Below are 19,852 nucleotides of genomic sequence, written 5' to 3' on the forward strand. Positions count from 1 at the left end.
CCTATATATTAGACACAGAAAAGCAGCATTAATAAATTCTGACTGGTTCAAAATAATGATCACAAGGGAATGAACATAAACATTTAATGAGAAAGGAAACAACATTAAAAAAGAACCCCAAACACCAAAAACCTATAGCCAAGAAGTTTACAAAAATCTTTCTCTTAAATAACTTCGGGGTCAAAGAGGAAAGGAAACTGAAACTGCAGAATAAACAACAACAGCAAATAAGCTCCCTGTGGAAAGTGGTTCGTGTGAGACCCTCTGGGGCACAGCTAGAGCAGTTTCCAGGGGGAAACGCACAGCCTCCAATAGTTCTAGTCACAAACAAAAACAACAAAGCCCAAGAAGAAGGCTGAATTAATAAATAGGAAAGTAGACATACATTGCAAAACAAAATATAAATGAATAAATAAATCCTAGAGCTGGTTCTTTAGAAGGAAAAATAAAAGGAACAAGATAGAGAAAGCAAATACCACGTGGCCATTAGAGAGAACTATATGGATCAATATAATTTCTGATAGAGATTAAGTGGGAAAAAATAGGACGAAGTATTATTTATGCTTAAAAACCACAAAAGCCATATATGCACATGGTTCTTGTTCATGCTCAGAATGTATCTGTAAAATCAAAGAAAATGGTGTCAGGGGCTTTACCCCTGGGGAGGATAGCAGACAGGAGTGAGAGTGTAAATATTTTTACAGATTTTTAAAAATTATTTTGTAGCATTAACATGCATCATCTGTTGAAGAAACCCTTGTAATGAGAAATATGTTTTAATGAATTAGAGTTTCACACAGGTTACAAAGGTACTTAAAAAATTCCCAATTGGGTGTGTTTTCTCAAGAGAATGATAGGCATTCACCCTTCGGCGTTATGGACCTAACAATTCTTTTCTTCACTATTTCAAGGAGTATACCTTCGCAAGTGACCCAGCGTGCCTGCACCAACATTTGCAGAAAAGCAACTACGTGGTCCAGAGAGCATGAATTGGAAGTACCTTCTATAGATGTTGAGTTTTCATTTCAAATGAATGCACTCTAATCTGCTGAAGTGAAAAGCTTGTTGATTTAGTCTAATTCCCATGGTGTTGAAGTTCTGAATGATGCATTGATAGCTGATGATTATACATTTAAAAAGCTGACAAGCTGACAGCTCGTTCTCTTAAGAGGACGGAGTGTATGTGAAAACAATGTCAAGAAGATATTCGACTTGGATGGGGATCAAGATGTGGATTTCCTTATGTCTTTCCCTAAAGGGGAGCTGTGCCAGTGAATTAGGCAAGATTGAGAAATCTGAGGGAGACATCCTGCCACGGTGTGAACTTGGGCCCACCTCAGATATTACAATGAAATAAGGAGACTATCGGGAATCAGGACAGAACACGCACCTCACGCAGAAAATCACTCTCTAGTGTGAGTGATCTTAGCCCAACCTTGCATGTAGAAAGAACTACGTCAGCGATGACCAGGACAGTACACAGAACGGCATGACTATAAATTACCATGCGAGTGTCAAATTAGGTAAACATGGCTGGTAAAGGAGAAAGGCAGTGGGAAAGAGGACGGCCCTCAAGGAGATGCAATGACACAAAGTTGTTAACAATGGGCTGAAGCACAGGAACCACTGTGGGGATGGTGCAGGGCCAAGTAGTGTTTCATTCCAGTGTGCAAACGGTCACTATGGGTCAGAACGGAGACTTGATGGCCTAATAACGCTAGGTGTCCGATTACTGAACTGGGCATTAGAAGATTTCTCATTCTGTGAGCTACCTACTTCTCTGTGTCTACGTTACACTTGCATTAGAATGCTTACTGAAACAGAAGCTTCCTCATTTGACCTCTGCCCAAAGCTAGTGCGACTCTGGGTCGTCTTACTTCTTAGGGTCTAGTTCCCGCATCTGTTAAATAAGGGCGGTTGAATTACATTATCCTTTCTTGCTCGAGATTCTATATGTGTTTATTAGAACTCAGTGCCTTCGTTATACAACGACACATTTTTCGAAAGGAAGCTTTGACAAGTAGAGGGTCCATATCTCTTTGATGAAAAACTCCCTGAGGACAAAGGCAAAGGGGCTAGTGAAGTTCCGGCTGTTCTGCCACTACGTTTCAGACTATACAGTGCATTCATTGGGCAAGAGCGAGAAATGCAAGAGCGCCATCTTGCCACTGTGTGAACTGGGCCCAGCTTGGACACCACATACAGTGCAGCAGCATCAGACTGGTCTCCTCACAGGGGCTCCGATTAGGAGACACCGTAGAGACTAACGCCTTCTGTAAATACCACACTTTTAAAAAAGCATGTCAACACACACACACACACACACACACACACACACACACACACACACACACACACGGAATTCCAGGACAGATCAGTGCCTGGAAAGCGACACAGGGGAGGTAGAGAAGAGCGGTGGCCATAAAGAGGATTGAGATGGGCTGACACAGTGTCTACAATGGTCTCAAACATGACCGCAATTGTGAGGATGGCAAGGATCGGATGGTGTTTGTTCTGTTGTACATAGGGTCGCCTTGAATCAGAACCAACTCAACGGACCCAATAATAAAAACAACAAGATACACTCATGTAATCTCAGTGTATCTTCTTTCCCCAGTTATACAGTCCCGGGACTTATAAAAGTTCCCAGTACAGGTCTGTCACCCCCAAACCTAACTTTGAACCCTGATTTTGTCAAGTATTCAAAGTCCCTGGCAACGGGCTTCTTTTGGGAGCGGTAGTGGTGGTTGTTTATATTCCCTTGAGGTCCCTGGGTGGTCTAAATGGTTTGTGCTGGATGACTACCCCATTTGGTTTCACCAGAACCGGGAGTTCCCGAGGCTGTAACTGTTACAGGAGGAGGGAGCCCCGTCTTTCTCCCGAGGAGCGCCTAGTGCTTTTCAACCTGCAGCTCACAGTCCAACACATACTGACCACACCGCTCAGGCTCCTACCCAGGAAGCCTTCAGCCGAGACAACCCCGCGGAGCACCGGGCTACTCTGCACACACAGCTGCCACGAGTCAGAATCAACCAGGCAGAAACGGGCTTGGTATGTGAATCTGGGCAATTTCCTTCTCGCAGTTCACACCCGTTGGCATAGTGGTTATGCATTGGGCTGCCATGTGCAAGGTCTGCAATATGAAACCCCCAGCCACCCCAAAGGAGAAAGACAGGGCTGGCTACTCGTAAAGAGTTAATCTCAAAAGCTCAAAGGGGCAGTATTACCCTGTCTTAAAGGGTTACTATGAACTGGCATCAACTCGATGGCAGAGAGTCTTGTTTGGTTATTGTAGTCTCAGCCTCTAACTGGGCATTAACAGTAAAAGTACCTAAACCATAGCAAGATACATAGGACATACCAAGTAGCAGAATCACTTAGTAGGAGTAGGAGGAATAAAAATAACTGCTCAACATGTAAACCAAATCTCACTACTTCTCTCAACACTTTGGTTCAAGTTGTCATTGATTACATGACTTTGTGTTAGTTACTACCCTAATATTATGCAAAGGCAGACACTTAATTAGCAGTTTTGAGGATAAAGCACAATTCAAAGAAGCAGCCTCTGATATGTGACAGACAGGAATCAAGGTTCTATTTTAGACAAACCTTTCACCCTACTGCCATAGCGTCCGTTTTGGCACACAGCAACCCTATAGGACAAGGTAGAATTACTCCTTAGGATTTCTAAGATGATACATCTTTATAGAAACAGCCAGCCTCATCTTTCTCCCACAGAGCAGCTGGTGGATTGGAACAACAAACCTTGCAGTTAGTAGTCCAATATGCCACCAGGGCCCCTTAAACCTTTCATTCATATAAATATACATATAGTAATATATATATAAATGAATTTATGCACGACACACAGAGTTTCAGGGAAGGGCTATTAGATCCTAGAACATGTTTCCTTATTCTGTTATCTTAAATAGTTATTTAAGATAATACACAAGCAATTTTATTCTATGTCAATATTTTAAAAGCTAGGAAACAATTCAGCATCAAAAGTGAAACACAAGCTCGGACTGCCTCAGGACAAACAAGAGCTACCTGGTGGTACAAATGAGTAAGTGCTTGTCTGCTAATCTCAAAGTTAGCACCTTGTTCCAGAAAGCCTGTGTCAACATGGGCTAAATTTTACAAGCGGAACCTCTGTTATTTCATCTGTCGAATGGGCTAATACTCCAGCACTCGGGATGCCAAGATAACATTTAATGTGGATGGTAGTCATTGAGCACCTTCTTCATACCATACATGATACTTTGACATCGGGTAAATCTCTGTGAAAATGCTTAGTAAACCTCCAAGCGCCGTTTAGACTATAGCAGAAAGGTATTACAAATGCTTAATGAGATTTCAAGTGCTAGAAGGTCCCAAACTCAAAGCACATTCATTGGCATCTAGTTGAGTCAGACTCACAGGGACCCCACATCAGGGTTCGGAGACTGTGAGTGTTTACAGAAGCTGACAGCTGCATCTTGCCAAGGGTTCCTAGAAGACACAGGGAGCATCAGGGGTGGGGGAGGGGGCGGGGTTGGTGGGGAACGAATGTGGACCTAATTCTAAACAACAAAGAATTCACGAGAAGCTGAAGGGAAGTGTCAGTACCATACATGAGTTTTCTTGACAAATCAACACAAAACAAAATAAAGAACGCAAAATCCATCTACACGTATTTTTCTGGTAAGATTTTTTTTTTAGAATACAGACTATTTCACGTTCCCCCCTTTTCTAAAGCTACCCCAATTTTCCTGACAGCACTTACCCCTGCAGACTGTGATAAGCATCAATTATATGGAAATCTGATGGGTCTTCAAAATCTAAACCCACAGTGCCCAGACATGTATGTAAAATGTCTCCCAGGCACCTGCGCATGCACACAGCAGTGCACACGCACATCCTACATCACCTGTTTCTGCTGACTCTCGGCAGACTTGATTTCAAACTGGGACGTGTTGTTAAAACCCAGTCATGGTGCTTTGTCTCTGGAGGCTTATAATTGAAAAGGATACACGGTGCTTGTTACTGGACCCATGGTGCCAAATTGTGAGGGGCGAACTGCCGAGACAAACGCTAATTACAACTCACCTGTTTTGCTGTTTCGGTGAGGGCAGCAGCTTCTGTCTTGCCCAGTTGTTGCACCATCTTGTAAAAGAGGCTCTCTTTATTTTGCAGCAAAACATATGGCTCATCGTATTCTTTCAGTCTTCCTGAATCCAAAACCTGTTCATCAGCAGAAAGCAACCCATTAAAACACAATGTTGTGCAGAAACATATTATAACTCAGACAATATTTCGGAAAGGGACCGTAGAGGGAGAATGCGGAGCATCTAGTTGGGTGGTAGGCCTGGATGGTGTTTAAATGGCTTGCTTACCCTGTTGTATTGAGCAAACAAAGGCCTGGCCTAGCCTTTTATTATTATAAAGCTATAAGAAAAAGAGAAAATGAAAATTCTAGGCTATTATTATGGGCACTCCGAAGTCTCGGAACATTACATGTTCTGCCAATGGCATGTTGAGTTGTTATCATTAGCTAGAGCTTTTAACTCTTATACTCCATGTCCGGAGGGCTATTTATCCACATATATTCTGAGTGGGGAGTATTCTGGTTTAAGAAAATCAGAGCTCAATTTATTGAAAAGTAGTGATTTTCTCAAACGAGATGGCAGTGACTCGGCAGCTAATTAATTGCCAATATGGTTTCATGGACTCGGCGGACAATTTGGAAAAGGCGGGCACCCTTCTGGAATTTTTTTGTTGCTGTCGCTGTTAGGTACTGGTGAGCTGCGTGGCCCTAAGTGAGAGGGTGGAAATGCCACACAGGGCTTTCGAGGCAGTAATCATTCTGAGAGCAGATGGCAAGGGGTTTTTCTAGAGTGTCTGGGTAGATTTGAACCATTAACCTTTGACTTAGCAGCTAGTTCCAGCTGGGAAGCAGAGACACATACACATAAGGCCTCCAAGAATCAGAGCAGCAAGCAGGGCACAAGCCCTTGTCAGGGAGGTTAAGGTAGGTGTACCCTGAAGTTGGCTCTGGTTGTAGTTTATTATTCTGGAAGTGGAAGGCCAGCTACTGGCGCCCTCACCTAAGTGGCTTCTGCCTGATTACTTTGCACTGGAAAAACCACTAGGAATGCCACGTTCTCTTTGGATAAGATGAAAGAAGCATTTCAGACACTGAGCCCCAGATTTCAGTCATCAGGATCCCTGCAGCACACGGGGGCAGTTCAGGCAGAATTGTCGGGCGCTTGAGAGTCTGTTTTCCCAATCGTCTTCCCTTACTTCTTCCCCGTTCGTGAGCTTCCTGCCTTTTAGCGTTTCGGTGCTCATTGACACATGAGCTGGGAACGGAAAGGGAGAGGGACTCGTAATTTTGCGTTTCCACTCATTGCTGGTTTGGGTTAATGCTTTCGGAGGGAAAAGTCTAAAACAATTGCCCCAAATGATGTACCTGGGAAAACATTTCGATTGTTAAGTGGTACCTAGTTCTCCATTGATGCCATATCTAGGGGAAAGGTATCTGAAGAGAAAATGCTGAAATTCAAAGTGGGACACAGGTTGTTTTTATTCTCACCGCTCCCCTCCCCATGTACTTGCAGCTAATTCTGCCTCCTGGCATTTAATCAGAAACATTTATTAAGTCCCATCCAGGTCATTTTCCTGTGAGTCTTGTGTTGACTACTGTGAATTACTCTGCAGGGCAAGCTTGATCAGAAGAGTTCAAGACTAACTGAATCTGTCACATTCACATACTCATTAAAAGATCCTATAATTTGGCGGGTCAACTGAGACACCCTGAATGGGTCATTTTACTAAAGCATAGCCTTGCAGGAGGGGCCCACACCTCCTGAGGAGAACGAAGAACAAGAAAATAATTCAGTTAAAAGTGCGGGCTCTCTCAGGTGAGAGGCTAAGTAAATCAGTGAGTCCCCGTACCTGGCAAAGCGAGAGGCCCTTCTGACTGCCAAGCTTCAGATGCACTTTACAGAGCTCCACCTGAGAGTGGAAGAGTCTCCATTGTTCAGAATTCGAGTTAATAAGGCTTCTTATTTCCCCCCAGGCGGTCTGAAAATGTCAAAGTGCCGCTGAGGTCAGTCGATCTCACAAATGGCCTGGTGGAAAAGGCTAACTCACTGCCAGCGAATGGATTCCAAGCCTCTAGAACCGCGATTCTCAACCTTCCTCATGCCGTGACCCTGTAACACAGTTCCTCATGTTGTGGTGACCCCTGACCATAAAATTATGTTCCTTGCTACTTCGTAACTGTCATGTTGCTACTGTTATCAATCAGGCGACCCCTGTGAAAGGGTCGTTTGGCCTCCAAAGGGGTTGTGACACACAGGTTGAGAACCACTGCTCCAGAAGACTAACGCTGCCCCGGTCCCTTTTGGAGACTGTAAATAGAAAGAGACTGTAGAAAGCCCCATCTTTCTCCCTTGAAGGGACTGGTGGTTTTGAACTGCTGACCTTGTGGTTAGCAGTTCAGTGCACAGCCCACGGCGCCAAACCAAAGCAAATCTCCCCTGTCATGAAATTGAACTGACTCAGAGATCCCCTGTGGGTTTCTGAAACTGTGGAAGGGAGCAGAAAGTCCGGTCTTTCTCACAAGGAGCTGCTGGTGGTTCTGAATTGTCCACCAGTCACTACCTCACCAGAGCACACCCAGCGGCTCTCAACACAGAAATAGGATTATATAAACGATAGAAAGAGCATTTCGGTTAAGATTTGTTGAGCCTCATCAGAATTAGCAATTTCACGACGGTCCACTGTATTTTTTAAAGTTGTCTATGCTGGGGACAGCATTGCAAACCCGTCTTATAATGCTTTTGATACACGGAGATAGATTTATCACACATCCTGATCCTTTCTTATACTGAGACCTGCTCATCTCCGCAGCACATAGGCATTTACTGGAAATATGTGGGGAAATAGGACGTCGTCTTATTAACTCAAATTTTGAACAAATAAGGTAGGATAGTTGGGCAAAAACAAAAGATTGCTAGTCTTTCCTTTCTATTGACGTTTACATAAAGTCTGTGTAGTCAGAGAACTCACACTTCACTGACTCTCAAGAGGTGATCTGGGATCCTAATGTAGTACAATGGCACATTTTCCCCGTACACTTTCAAATGTGTAAAACATATTTCTGGAATATGTTTTGCTTCGTTAATATTCCATTGACATATACTAAAACAAAATGCAGGATCTTAAAATGAACTAAATTATTATATTCCCAACTGGATGTATTTCTAGGATGAAGAGGTAGATTTCCTGGTATATAAATAACAATTTAATGAAGAACAAGCCTAAAATAAGACCAATGCAATCACTCCATAACTAAATAAGCTACATTTTGAATCTGAGAGGAAAATAAAAATTGGAATGCACTGAACATTCACTGTGACTGTAAGTTCTCAAAGTGGAATACACCAGCAAGGAAGATAATGTCCGTCTATCCATCCATCCATCCATCCACCCATCCAATCTTTTCTTTTTATCCTTTCTGGCCATCCTTCCATCCACTCAGTATTAAATGATTGCCTATTATCAACACACCATGATAGGCAATGGTACATTGAAAGATAAACAAGATATAATATGTCAAGAAGCTCACAATTAAGAATGAAAACCAAGGAACAAATAAGCAACTTGGCCAAGGCTGCCAAATCCAAAGAGGCAGTGGGGCAGGTGCCCTGGTAGCAGTGGGTAGGGGGCTGAGCTATTAAGAGCCAGGCAGTTTGAACCCAACAGTCACTCTGCAGGAGAACAATGGGGCTTGAGGGATGGTACAGACCATAACCTTGGAAACTCTATGAGCAGTTAGTTGTAGTACTCTGCTCTATAGGGTTGTTTTGCATTGGAATTGACTGGGCAATAGTTGGTTGGGGAGTTGGAATTTAAACTAATATCTCAGCCTATAATTCTTTTCTCGGAGTTTTCAAAAATACAGATCAATTTATTTATAGTTTATTAACTATATAAGGGATATGAACACTTTAAACATTTGATTCCTAAGATACTTTTCACTTAGGTAACAACTTTTATTAACTAGTATAGATTAAAAAATATGCCCGTCGATAAAAACAGTTCCCTACTCTACTTTTTATTACCGCTTTTTTTTTTTAAATCATACCCAGCATGTCCCTGGCAATATTCTCACAGGCAAAAGGAGAAAACTTTGGGGGTTTTAGCATATATGTTAGTCTGGTTAGACTAGTGAAACAAATTCTTAAACACACATATGTATATAAGAGAGAGAGAGAGAGAGAGAGAGAGAGAGAGAGAGAGAGAGAGAGTCTTCTGCCTCCAAGGAGGAAGTACTAGATTTCCCAGAATTCTCAGAAGGCCATGCCCACACAGAAGTCTCATTGGCCATCTCCAGATTGACAGCCTAGACTCCACCCCTACACTCTTAATACTTAAATTGATTACCACAGACCACCCTTTGTAACTACCACAGACCACCCCTTGTCAATTTAACAATTTCACTAACTCTTTAGCCATATATAATTTTTAAACAATAATAAAATCACATCTAGAATGGTTCCTGAGGTAGGAGGGAGTGGGGAAGGAGGAGGGAAATGAGCAGCAGATATTAAGGGCTCAAGTAGAAGGCAAATGTTTTGAGAATGATGATGGCAAATGTACATAGGTTCTTGACACAATGGATGGATGTATGGATTGTGATAAGAATTATAGGAGCCCCCAATAAAATGATTTAAAAAAATAAAATCACATCTGTACCTAACAGGATAAAACAAAAAAGGCATACATTTCAATATGTGCCACACTTATTTAAACAGATCATTCTATCCATGAGCAAAACAAAAAACCTCCTATGCCTAACAACACCTACACCTTAATCCTATATCCCTATGTATATTTATTCTCCCACCTATGAAAGTATGTAAGCCAACCACTTCATGCCTCTATTCCCCCAGTTTGGGTATCCAATTTCTATACTGCCGACTTACATCAACCCAGTGCTCAGGAAACAATCATATTCTTTGACGTGAAGAATCTTCATTCCAGTTGGAACCTTGTGAAATCCATATCCATGAGAAAAGTCAAACCAGGATCGGACATTCATAAAGTTAACAGCAATATGCACCAGTTCACAGGCTCAAAAATCTCTTCATCTGGTCAGTTTCTGGTCAACTCAATGTGGACTGCCTCACTCAGCCTCCCCAGGATGCCCATTGGTCACCTTGCCTTTAGCCATGGCCCCATCACAAATTTTCAACCCTAGCCCCCTTGTGCTAGGTCATGAACTTCAGACCAGTCAACCCGCTCCCCTTTTCTCCTCTAGTTCCTGTGAACCAAGTCCACAGGTGTCAGTGGCCAGACTCAACCGGTCTCTTTATTGCTGCATTTCTTCCACTTCCACTCAACAAGTGGTCCCCTAAGAGGCATCTCAGCCTGCCCACAGGCTCTCTTTAATGTTCAAACCCCAAAAGTTCCTTTTTTAAAACCTCCAATCTTGTCCCCAGGCAAGTCTCTTGGAATGCAAATAACCTGAATACTCCAAAGTACTGGGTGGGGCTTATTGTCCCAGAGACTTCTTTCCAGACATGCCTTAAATACATCTAAAGATCAAATTAATGGCTTCAGGCAAGTGCGCTTACCTCTTTATTTTTATACTTCTCAAAATCATTTCTATACACCCTTATATCTACAATAACGAGCGTGTAAGAAATCAATATAAAGAACAGAGAAATAGATACTAAACTCAATTCTTGAAACAGTCAAGTTCAATCCTTATTTAGCTTATCTAAATCTGTATCTAAACTATTCTATTGATACAAAAATATGGGCTTATGTCTCTGAAGGCATCAAAACAGACCCATGCTTTCTGTCAGCCATTTTCCTTATGTAGCACGGTTTCTGAGAAATTCAAATGGCGATTTCTACCCCGGAGCTCAAAATACACAGTAACAACATTCATTTTTACCTTTGCATACAGGAATAACCAAAGACTACAACCAAACAAAATAATCAAAGCTTTAACTTCCCATATTCTTTCTAGAAAATAACTCAGTAAACCTCAAGGATATATCTGGCTTCTGACTAGCCAGAGAAGGAACACTACCACAAGGCAGAGGTCAAACAAACATCCCCTCTCCATCTCTAGTACCCCACTCCCAAGGTACCATAATGTGCTGGTTTGGGTAGAGCAGAGAAACAAATTCACAGCAAGTGACACTTGGCTAAAACACAGAGAAGTAAAATGTAAGCAGACTTTCACTCCTGAATTTATTCTGCAGACTTTTCCCCAAAACTGACTGCATGTCCAGCATTCTGCGAGCAGCCATGAAATAGACAAAGGTGGGTGAGCACCGGAAGCTCGCCTTTAGAAAGCCTTTCTGGAAGAAGGAACTACACAGGACGATAATACAAGAACAAAAGTCAGAAATCTGGTGCCAGAAGATACCGTTTCTAGTCCGAGGGGCTGAGGAAGAGCTTCTGCGCCAGGGGAGTCCACAGGACTGGCCCTTGAAGAACAGAGAGGCTTGTGCAAGCAGAGGTGGGTGCTAAGCGTAGCAGTGAATCCAGACAAAGGGGACCAATAGTAGTCAAGAGGGCTGGAGAGCCTCCTGGCCCCTTACAGGCACTTCCATGTCATTTGTCTTATTTGCTGATGTACATAACAAGTTAGAGGTCACCATTACATACTAATTGAAAGTCTAAGACAAAAAAAAAACAAAGTTCAGGTATGGTTAGGTGGCTGTTCAAGGGTGCAGTTTGCTAAGACCATGGGATGTGTTTAAAAACAGAGTACGGGTAGATGAGAGAGCAAGGGTGGAAAGTGTCTGGCTGGTATTGAAAGTGGTGATAAGGGAGGAGACCATGTGCCTCAAGTTGATGGCTATCAGGAAGGCACAAAGTACACTTGAGGAAGCTAACCAGTCCTAAGTGGCTTTGGAATTGTTTCCAACTCATGGGGGCCCCACGGGGATCAGTGCAGATCTGAGTTCATGCGGTTCTCAGTGGCCTGTTCAGGAGTAGCATCCCAGGGACTTCTGAGAGCCTTCAGACCGGACTTGCATTTCTAATCTTTTTTGGGGGGGAATCTGGCAGTTAACCCAGTTGCCCACCCAGGGATGCCGAAAGGAAAATAGGAAGAGTAAAAGAATCGGTTGCAGGTAGAGAGGCATGAGACTATATTAAGTATTGGAAACTCAGGTAAAACACTTTGACTTATTGTATCTTTTGGATTTGGGGCAGCCCTGATGGTGTTGAGGGTGTTTAGTTGAGGGTTGATAACTGCAAGGTCAGCAGTTCAAAACCACCAGGCTCTCTGAGGGAGAAAGATGAGGCTTTGTATTCCCATCAAGATTTACTGTCTCAGAAACCTACAGTGGCAGTTCTACTTGGTCCCATAGGGTTGCTGTGAGTCAGAATCAACCCCATAGCAGTGAAATTGATGTACTTCTTTGCTTTGCTTTCGAGAATTCTTCTACTGTATAAAACACTAAACAAACAAACAATTGACAGGGTTTCACAATGCTTGCTTCAAAGAACATTCTGGCTGTACTTTTTTCCAAGACAGGTTTGTTTATTCTTCTGGCAGGCCATGGTACTTTCCATAATTTTTAGCCAGCATTCTCATTCAGAGGCACCAATTCATCTTTGGTCTTCCAAATTCAGGGCCAGCTTACACATATATATGAGATGGAGGTCTTGTGTGGCCCATTTGCCTAATGATTTAACTGCTGTTTCCATTAGTTCACTGATTGTGGATCCAAGTAAAATGAAAACCATAACAATTCCAATTATTGTCTCTGTTTATCATGATGTTGCTTATCGGTCGAGTTGGGAGGATTTTTATTTTCTTTATGTTGTCTCGGGAGCCACAGTGGTCACATGTTGGGTTGCTAACCAAAAAGCTTGGCACTTTGAATCCACCAGTGACTCCACAGGCCAGGGATTAGGGCTTTTGAGTCCATGTAGATTTACAGCCCCTTGAGCTCTACGGAGAGGTGCTATGAGTCAGACTGGACTCGATGGCAGTAGATTTTATGTTGCCTCTTAGTCTATGTACAGGCTCTACATGAACATAATCAAGTGTCTAGAGTTCTTCTTCTTTGGATGTCACCCATTGTTTGTTAAGACCCAGCACAATGGAATGTTTTTGCTAATCAAGAAAACACAAGGAAGCACCATTCTGGTGTTCTCCGCTTTCAGGCAAGATCCAGCTGACACCAGCACTGACACTCCTTTTTCTATGTTCTCCTCTAAACCCAGGTAGCTTGATTTTCTTTCCTCATTGATGTACTCTGCAACTGTTTAGCTTTAGCGGAATTTTACTTGGTCGTGATACCGATGATATTATTTGATTATTTCCATATTCTGTTGGGGACATCTTTCTTTGGAGTGGGCCAAAGAAAGATGCCCAGCGAACCCTTCAATATTTCAATGTGGGGCTTGAAGTTTTTCTTCTTTTTTTTTCCTCCAGTTTATAAAGAAGCCACGTGCAACACAAGAACATGTTCTATCAAACTGTAGTTCCATGATCCACACCTTCCCGACATGATCGCTGAAGACAAGTGTGTGCATAAACAAATGTGGTGAAGACAGCTGATGGTGCCTGGCTATCAAAAGATAGTGTCTGGGGTCTTAAAGGTTTGCAGATAAACAAGCAGCCATCTAGCTCAGAAGCATCAAAACCCACATGGAAGAAGCACACCAGCCTATGAGACCACGAAGTGTAGAAGGGATCAGTTATCAGGCATCAAAGAACAAAAAATCGTATCATTGTAAATGAGGGTGAGTGCAGAGTGGACACCCAAAGTCCGTCTGTAGGCAACTGGACACCCCCTTACTGAAGGGTTGCGGGGAGGAGACAAGCCAGTTAGGGTGCAGTGTTACAATGATAAACATACAACTTTCCTCTGGTTCTTAAATGCTTCCTCCCCCCACTATCATGACCACAATTCTACCTTACAAATCTGGCTAGACCTGAGGATGTACATTGGCACAGATAGAAACAGGAAACACAAGTAATCCAGAACAGATGATCCCTTCAGGACCTGTGCTGAGAGTGGCGATGCCTGGAGGGTGGAAGGAAGGTGGGTTAGAAAGGGGGAACCGATGACAAGGAGCTACATATAACCTCTGTAAGGGATGGACAACAGAAAAGTGGGTGAAGGGAGACGTCGGACAGTTTAAGATATGACAAATAATAATAACTTATGAATTATGAAGGGTTCAGAAGGGAAGGGGAGTGGGGAGGCAGGGGAAAAATGAGGAGCTGATACCAAGGGCTCAAGTAGAAAGCAAATATTTTGAGACTGCTGATGGCAACTAATGTACAAATGTGCTTGACACAATGGATGCATGTATGGATTGTGATAAGAATTGTATGAGCTCCCAATAAAATGATCAAAATAAAATAAATAAAAAGTTACCACGTGTCTTAAAGTTTACAGTTGGACTGCTAACTGTGAGGTCAGCAGCTTGAACTCACAGCTGCCCCGTGGGAGATGGCCGGTGTGTCCACTCCCATAGTTACAGTCTCAGAAACTACTCTGCCCTATACTCTCCATGAGTCAGAACTGACTCAATGGTGGTATCAATTTAAAAATCTTTCTTCAGTTTGAGAAATGATGCCCTTTTGGTTTTCTAATTCCAGGTTTATGTATATTTCAGTATGGTAGGGGAGTCCCTGAATAGTGGAAATGGTCAATGTGCTTGGCTGCTAACCCAAAGACTAGGAGTGTGAGTCTTCCTGAAGAAAAGATTGGCCCCCTAATTCCTAAAAGATTGCTTATTGTTTTCCTCCCTTGTAGATTATTTGGCAAACTTCAGAACAATTTTAGCGACACATCATTCACATATTAAACAAGTCAATGGTTTAATCATATTAAAAAGAACGGTACAATCACCATCAATCAATTTGAGAACATTTTCTTTCTTGTACTCATTATTAATAGCTCTCCATTTCCTCTCAACCTCCATTGCCAAAACTCAAGAAACCGTTGCTCCAGTTACTGTTTCTATAGATAGACCTGTCCGGGACTTCATATACAGAAAAATATACAAACACAAAAACCAGAAGGCTCAACAACAATATCAACAACAACGACAACAAGAGAAAAAGAAAGCAGGAAAAAAAGGCAGAACAGAAAAGAAAGCAGAAAAATCATTGATGCTAACAATTGTAAATGTCTGCTTGTTATAATGTATGCATTGTTATAATATATGTAAGAGCCCCCAAGAAAATGATTTAACAGAAAAGAAAGTAGAAAATATTAAAAACCAGACAAAATTTAAGATGGGTTAAAAAGAACGAACAAATGGTAAGGTGCTGAAAACTGACTTAACTATATCTCCATTAGTCTACGTTTCAAGGCACTCTGTCTGATAGCAAGGCAATAGTCAGAGAGGACACCCCAGGGGCTTAATCCATATAGGCAAATGTAGTTTGGGCTTTCACTGTCATCCAGAGCCTTCTATATACTAGGTGCTCAGCATTTAAGCTCTAATTTCATTCCCTCCTCCAGTCTTGGATTTAACTACCTAAAATCCTGGTACTTGCTCTCATGAGGAGATCACTGAAGATCTGGGTTCTGTAGCAAAGTGTGGTGAAGAAATTGGACAGTGCCTGGCTAGCATCTGGGGTCTTAAAGCAAATAGCTATCGAAACGAGGCATCAGCTAAGTCCACCTGGAAAACGAGTTGTTGAAAGCTCGTATGGAGTCGTCAGACTGTAACCCTGAGGGACACTTCTGCCCAGTACAACAGGGTCACCATGTGTCAGTGAGTTTTTTGAGTGATGGAGAAATGGTTTATAAAGTACACAATATCACCCGCAAATGAGTTTCCTTTCACGATTTACATGAGGCCAAATGGTCAAGATTTACCCCCAAACCAAAGATGGTAAGTAAAGGAGAGGAAAGGGAAACACATTATGAAAATTAAAACACAATGAAATATTTTTGAAAGACAAGAAAACCCCACGGAGCTAAGTTCTTCAATGATCCAGAGGGGTCGTCATGAATTGCAACAGACTGGATGAAAACTCGCTCCAGGTGGCAAGGGAAGGATGTGAATTTCAGAGTTCTGCTTTTGGGTGCTAGAAAGAAGGGGCACATTAACCTTTACACAACCTTTGAAATGGGCTCTCATTGGTGAGTTAGGCATCTGTGATTCGCTCACATTTCTGTAGTGTAGACATTTGTTTTAACTGAGCCCTGTCCTGCCCCTCATTCTTCCCTGCAAGCATTATTAAAAATCATTACCCAGGCCTTTTTTTTAAGATAAATCATTTTATTGGGAGCTCTTACAGCTCATTTTTTTAATTATTCATTTTATTGGGGGCTCTTAAACCTTCTAACAATCCATCATTCAATTGTATTAAGCACACTTGTACATATGTTGCCATCAATATTTCCAAAACATTTTCTTTCTACTCGAGCCCTTGACATAAGCTCCTCTTTTTTGCCCTCCCTCTCCCACGTTCGTGAATCAATGACATATTATTGTTGCGGCTTTGTGTCTTACACAGTCCGTGGTTTCCCTTTACCCACATTGCTGTTATTTGCCCTCCTGGGGGCATGTGCTATATATCGAACCTTGTGATGGGATCCCCCTTTCTCCCAGGATCAATTTTCTTGATCTCAGGAGCTCACCTACATGAATGGTGGCTACACTTGACAGGATGATTTGTTACAGCATAACATTCATTTCGAATGTACAAAATATTGGTGTAATTTATAATATCTTAAGATAACTTGCTCTTGAAGGAGAGCTTTCTTTCTTGGCGACTTTGAGGTCTCCAGGAAGTATCTCAACATCTTACTGCTGTGGAAAAGGAGGATGACTTCCATCAAATAGGCCAGAGTAGGGCCTGTGGTATTATTGTAACCTTCTTCTTATTAATATCCTTTTACTGGGGGCTCGTACAGCTCTTATCACAATCCATACATCCATTCATTATGTCAAGCACAATTGTACATTTGTTGCCATCACCATTTCCAAAACATGTGCTTTCTACTTGAGCCCTTGGTATCAGCTCATTTCCCAAGCTCCCCTCCCGATGAACTCTTGTTAATTGATACACACACACACACACACACACACACACACACACACACACACACACACACACATTTAATGTCTTACACCGACTGCTGTCTCCTTTCGCCCTGGGAGGGGGTTATATGTAGATCATTGTGATCAGTTCTCCCCTTCTTCCCCCACCTTACTCTCACCCTTATTACTGGTCCACAGGGGTTCATCTTTCTGGATTCCCTGTGTTCGGGCTATCATTTGTACTAGTGCATTACCAGGTCTTGAAGCATGAAACCAGTCTGGCATAGTGGACTATGCATTGAAGTTGTAACCACACAGTCAGTGGTTTGAATCCACTGGTTCCTCTCCAGGAGAAAGATGAGGCTATCTGTTCCGATCAAGATTTAAAACCTCAGAAACTCTAAGGGACAGTTCCACTCATACTTGGTATTAACTCAGTGACAGGGGTTTGGTTTGGGTCACTTTGGGAAGAAGTTAGGTCACAGTGATCTACATCTTTGCTCCCACAAGGCTCCTGTTTTGCAGGTGTATCTCAATCTCCCGCTATATTATTCACGCTTGCAACCTAATGTTAGTCATTTCTCCCTCTGAAAACCAGAGTCAAATCTCTCAGGACATAGATAGCTGTGGTTGCTTTTTAATGATGGTAAATACACCTAACAAATACATGTCATTAATCATGTTGCTTAGCCATCAATTACAAGGATCCATTTCCAATTATCCTTAATAGAAGCTAGCGTCCCCTAAGCAACAAGTCCCTCTTTCCTAAACTTCCTTCCTTCTTTTGGTATGTAGGAGCATGTTTTTCTCCTGAAATTGCCTAACTGCAGCCAGGTAAGCGGCGGCATGGCGGTAATGCATTGTGCTGCTAACGGTGCGGTCAGCAATTGGAAACCACCAGCTGCTGAGGCAGGAAGACAAGGCTTCTACTCCAGTAAGGAGTGAGTCTCAGAAACCCACAGGGGCAGTCCCATCGCATCGCACCCCATCCCATCTGGTTGTTATGAGTCGAATCAACTTGAAGGCAGTGCGTTTGAAGTTTTTTGAATTCAAGGTGCATTAAAGACAATCTCCATGGAAGTTAAACGAGAACTGAGAGAAACTCCAGTTAGTGCTAAGCCATATTCCAATATTCATAGATGAGCATGTTAGCACATATTCCAACATTCATAGATGAGCATGTTAGCACAGATTCCAATATTCATAGATGAGCATGTTAACAAAGGCTTCTTGTTCATTTGCCCCCCGCACCCCGGCAAAACAGTATTAAAACAACAGTTAAGTTCAGGAAGAAAGACAAAGGTTATAAAACTGTAAGCCTGTCTACAAACAGAAGACTGCTCTCAGACGACCGAGCCCTGACTCAGTTTTCCAGAATTCGATCCCAAGGACTTCCCTGATGGCAGATGATTTTTAAAAAGCGACGGAGGTGGCAATCTGGTCAGGAAAGCTACAAAGACTCTTTTTTTAAACTACCTAATATTTTAAAATATGGATCATTTTAATTTTCAAGTTTTGCTCCAGAATGAATGGAAAACATATTCTAAACCTAACAATATGACTTTGAAAATTCAATCCATAGGATTAAGTTTGCTGTAAGAAATGAATGTAAAGATTTCTCTTTTTTTAAATAACTCATCTTATTGGGGGCTCGTACAACTCTTATCACCATCCATCCATCCATCCATCCATCCATCCATCCATCCATCCATCCATCCATCGTCTCAAACACTCACAGCTTCCTTGTGCTACTCGGGAGAGGCCAGGGGTGCTGTGAAAGTGGGCAGTGTGCCAGAACATCAGGAACAAGCTGTGCTGCTGGCTGCTAAGAAAGCAGCGAACCCTGAACAGGAGAGCGAAGAAGCGGGCTTTGAGGCAGTGGTGAGCATGGGGAGGAAGCCGGAGCCCTGGCGGTGTGGGAGATACGGGTTGGGCTGTTAGGGCAGCAGAGCGGCTCCCTTTACTCCTGAAGAGTCAGGCTCGGACAAGCACAGGGGCAGCTCTACCCTGTCCTGTGGGGTTGCTATGAGTCAGCATCGACTCGCTGGCAGTGAGATGCGGAGGAAGAGTTCTTTGTCTGTCTGGTTCCACTGTTTCGTCAACTGAATAAACAAGGAAGATTACAATTAGCTGCCACGAGGACGATCCATAGTTCATGAATTAAAATGGAGAGGACATCTTTATAAAATAGAATTCTAAGCCTAACGCATTAATGGTGTTTAATGAACCAACACTGGGTAAATCCCTTTGGAGAGCCAACACATACACAAAGCTATCAATTAGGTAACAGTTGTTTCCCAACCAGCCTATTGTTTACTTACAGTCAACAAAACCATATCCATGCATCTTTGTGGAGAAACATTTACCAGTGCGACAAAATGCAATTATTACACCTGCAGCGCTTGCAATTACAGGACTCTATGATGACAACGCTGCCAGTTATGCCTTTCATTAGCATCTGTCACTTCCCCTGCCACTCCCAGAGCCGGCTGCCTGCCCCTCCTTCCCTCCCTCCGGAGCACTACATTGTGCAGCCGATTGACTTGTCTTGATATTCTTAAAGCTTCCAAAATGACATAAGCCAAATCCGTTCCCCTGCAGTTGATTGTCATTCATGCCTAACCTACAGGGCAGTAAAACTGAACCATCGGGTTTCCAAGGATGTACGTCTCCGCGCAAGCTCACTGCCACACCTTTCTCCCACCGAGTGGCTCCTGGTTCCAAGCCAGGGCCTTCAGGTTAGCAGAGAGCACTTCCTCAGTTCACTCCCAGGGCTCCTTGGAAAAATCACACAGAACAGAAAGCCACTGGCATTCTG

The 19,852-nt window shown here is 42.7% G+C and overlaps 1 protein-coding gene across 1 annotated transcript in view; it reads right to left on the reverse strand.

Moving 5' to 3' along the window:
* The window catches only part of ABCC4 (ATP binding cassette subfamily C member 4 (PEL blood group)), a 257,587-nt gene that overhangs the window by 5,171 nt on the left and 232,564 nt on the right, over positions 1–19,852 (reverse strand). The window contains exon 30 of the mRNA XM_075563536.1: positions 5,089–5,223. Within this exon, the coding sequence (XP_075419651.1) occupies positions 5,089–5,223 (135 nt within the window). The remainder of the gene's footprint in view (positions 1–5,088; positions 5,224–19,852) is intronic.

This window comes from Tenrec ecaudatus, chromosome 11 (genome assembly GCF_050624435.1).
Source record: "Tenrec ecaudatus isolate mTenEca1 chromosome 11, mTenEca1.hap1, whole genome shotgun sequence".
Taxonomy (NCBI): Eukaryota; Metazoa; Chordata; class Mammalia; order Afrosoricida; family Tenrecidae; genus Tenrec; species Tenrec ecaudatus.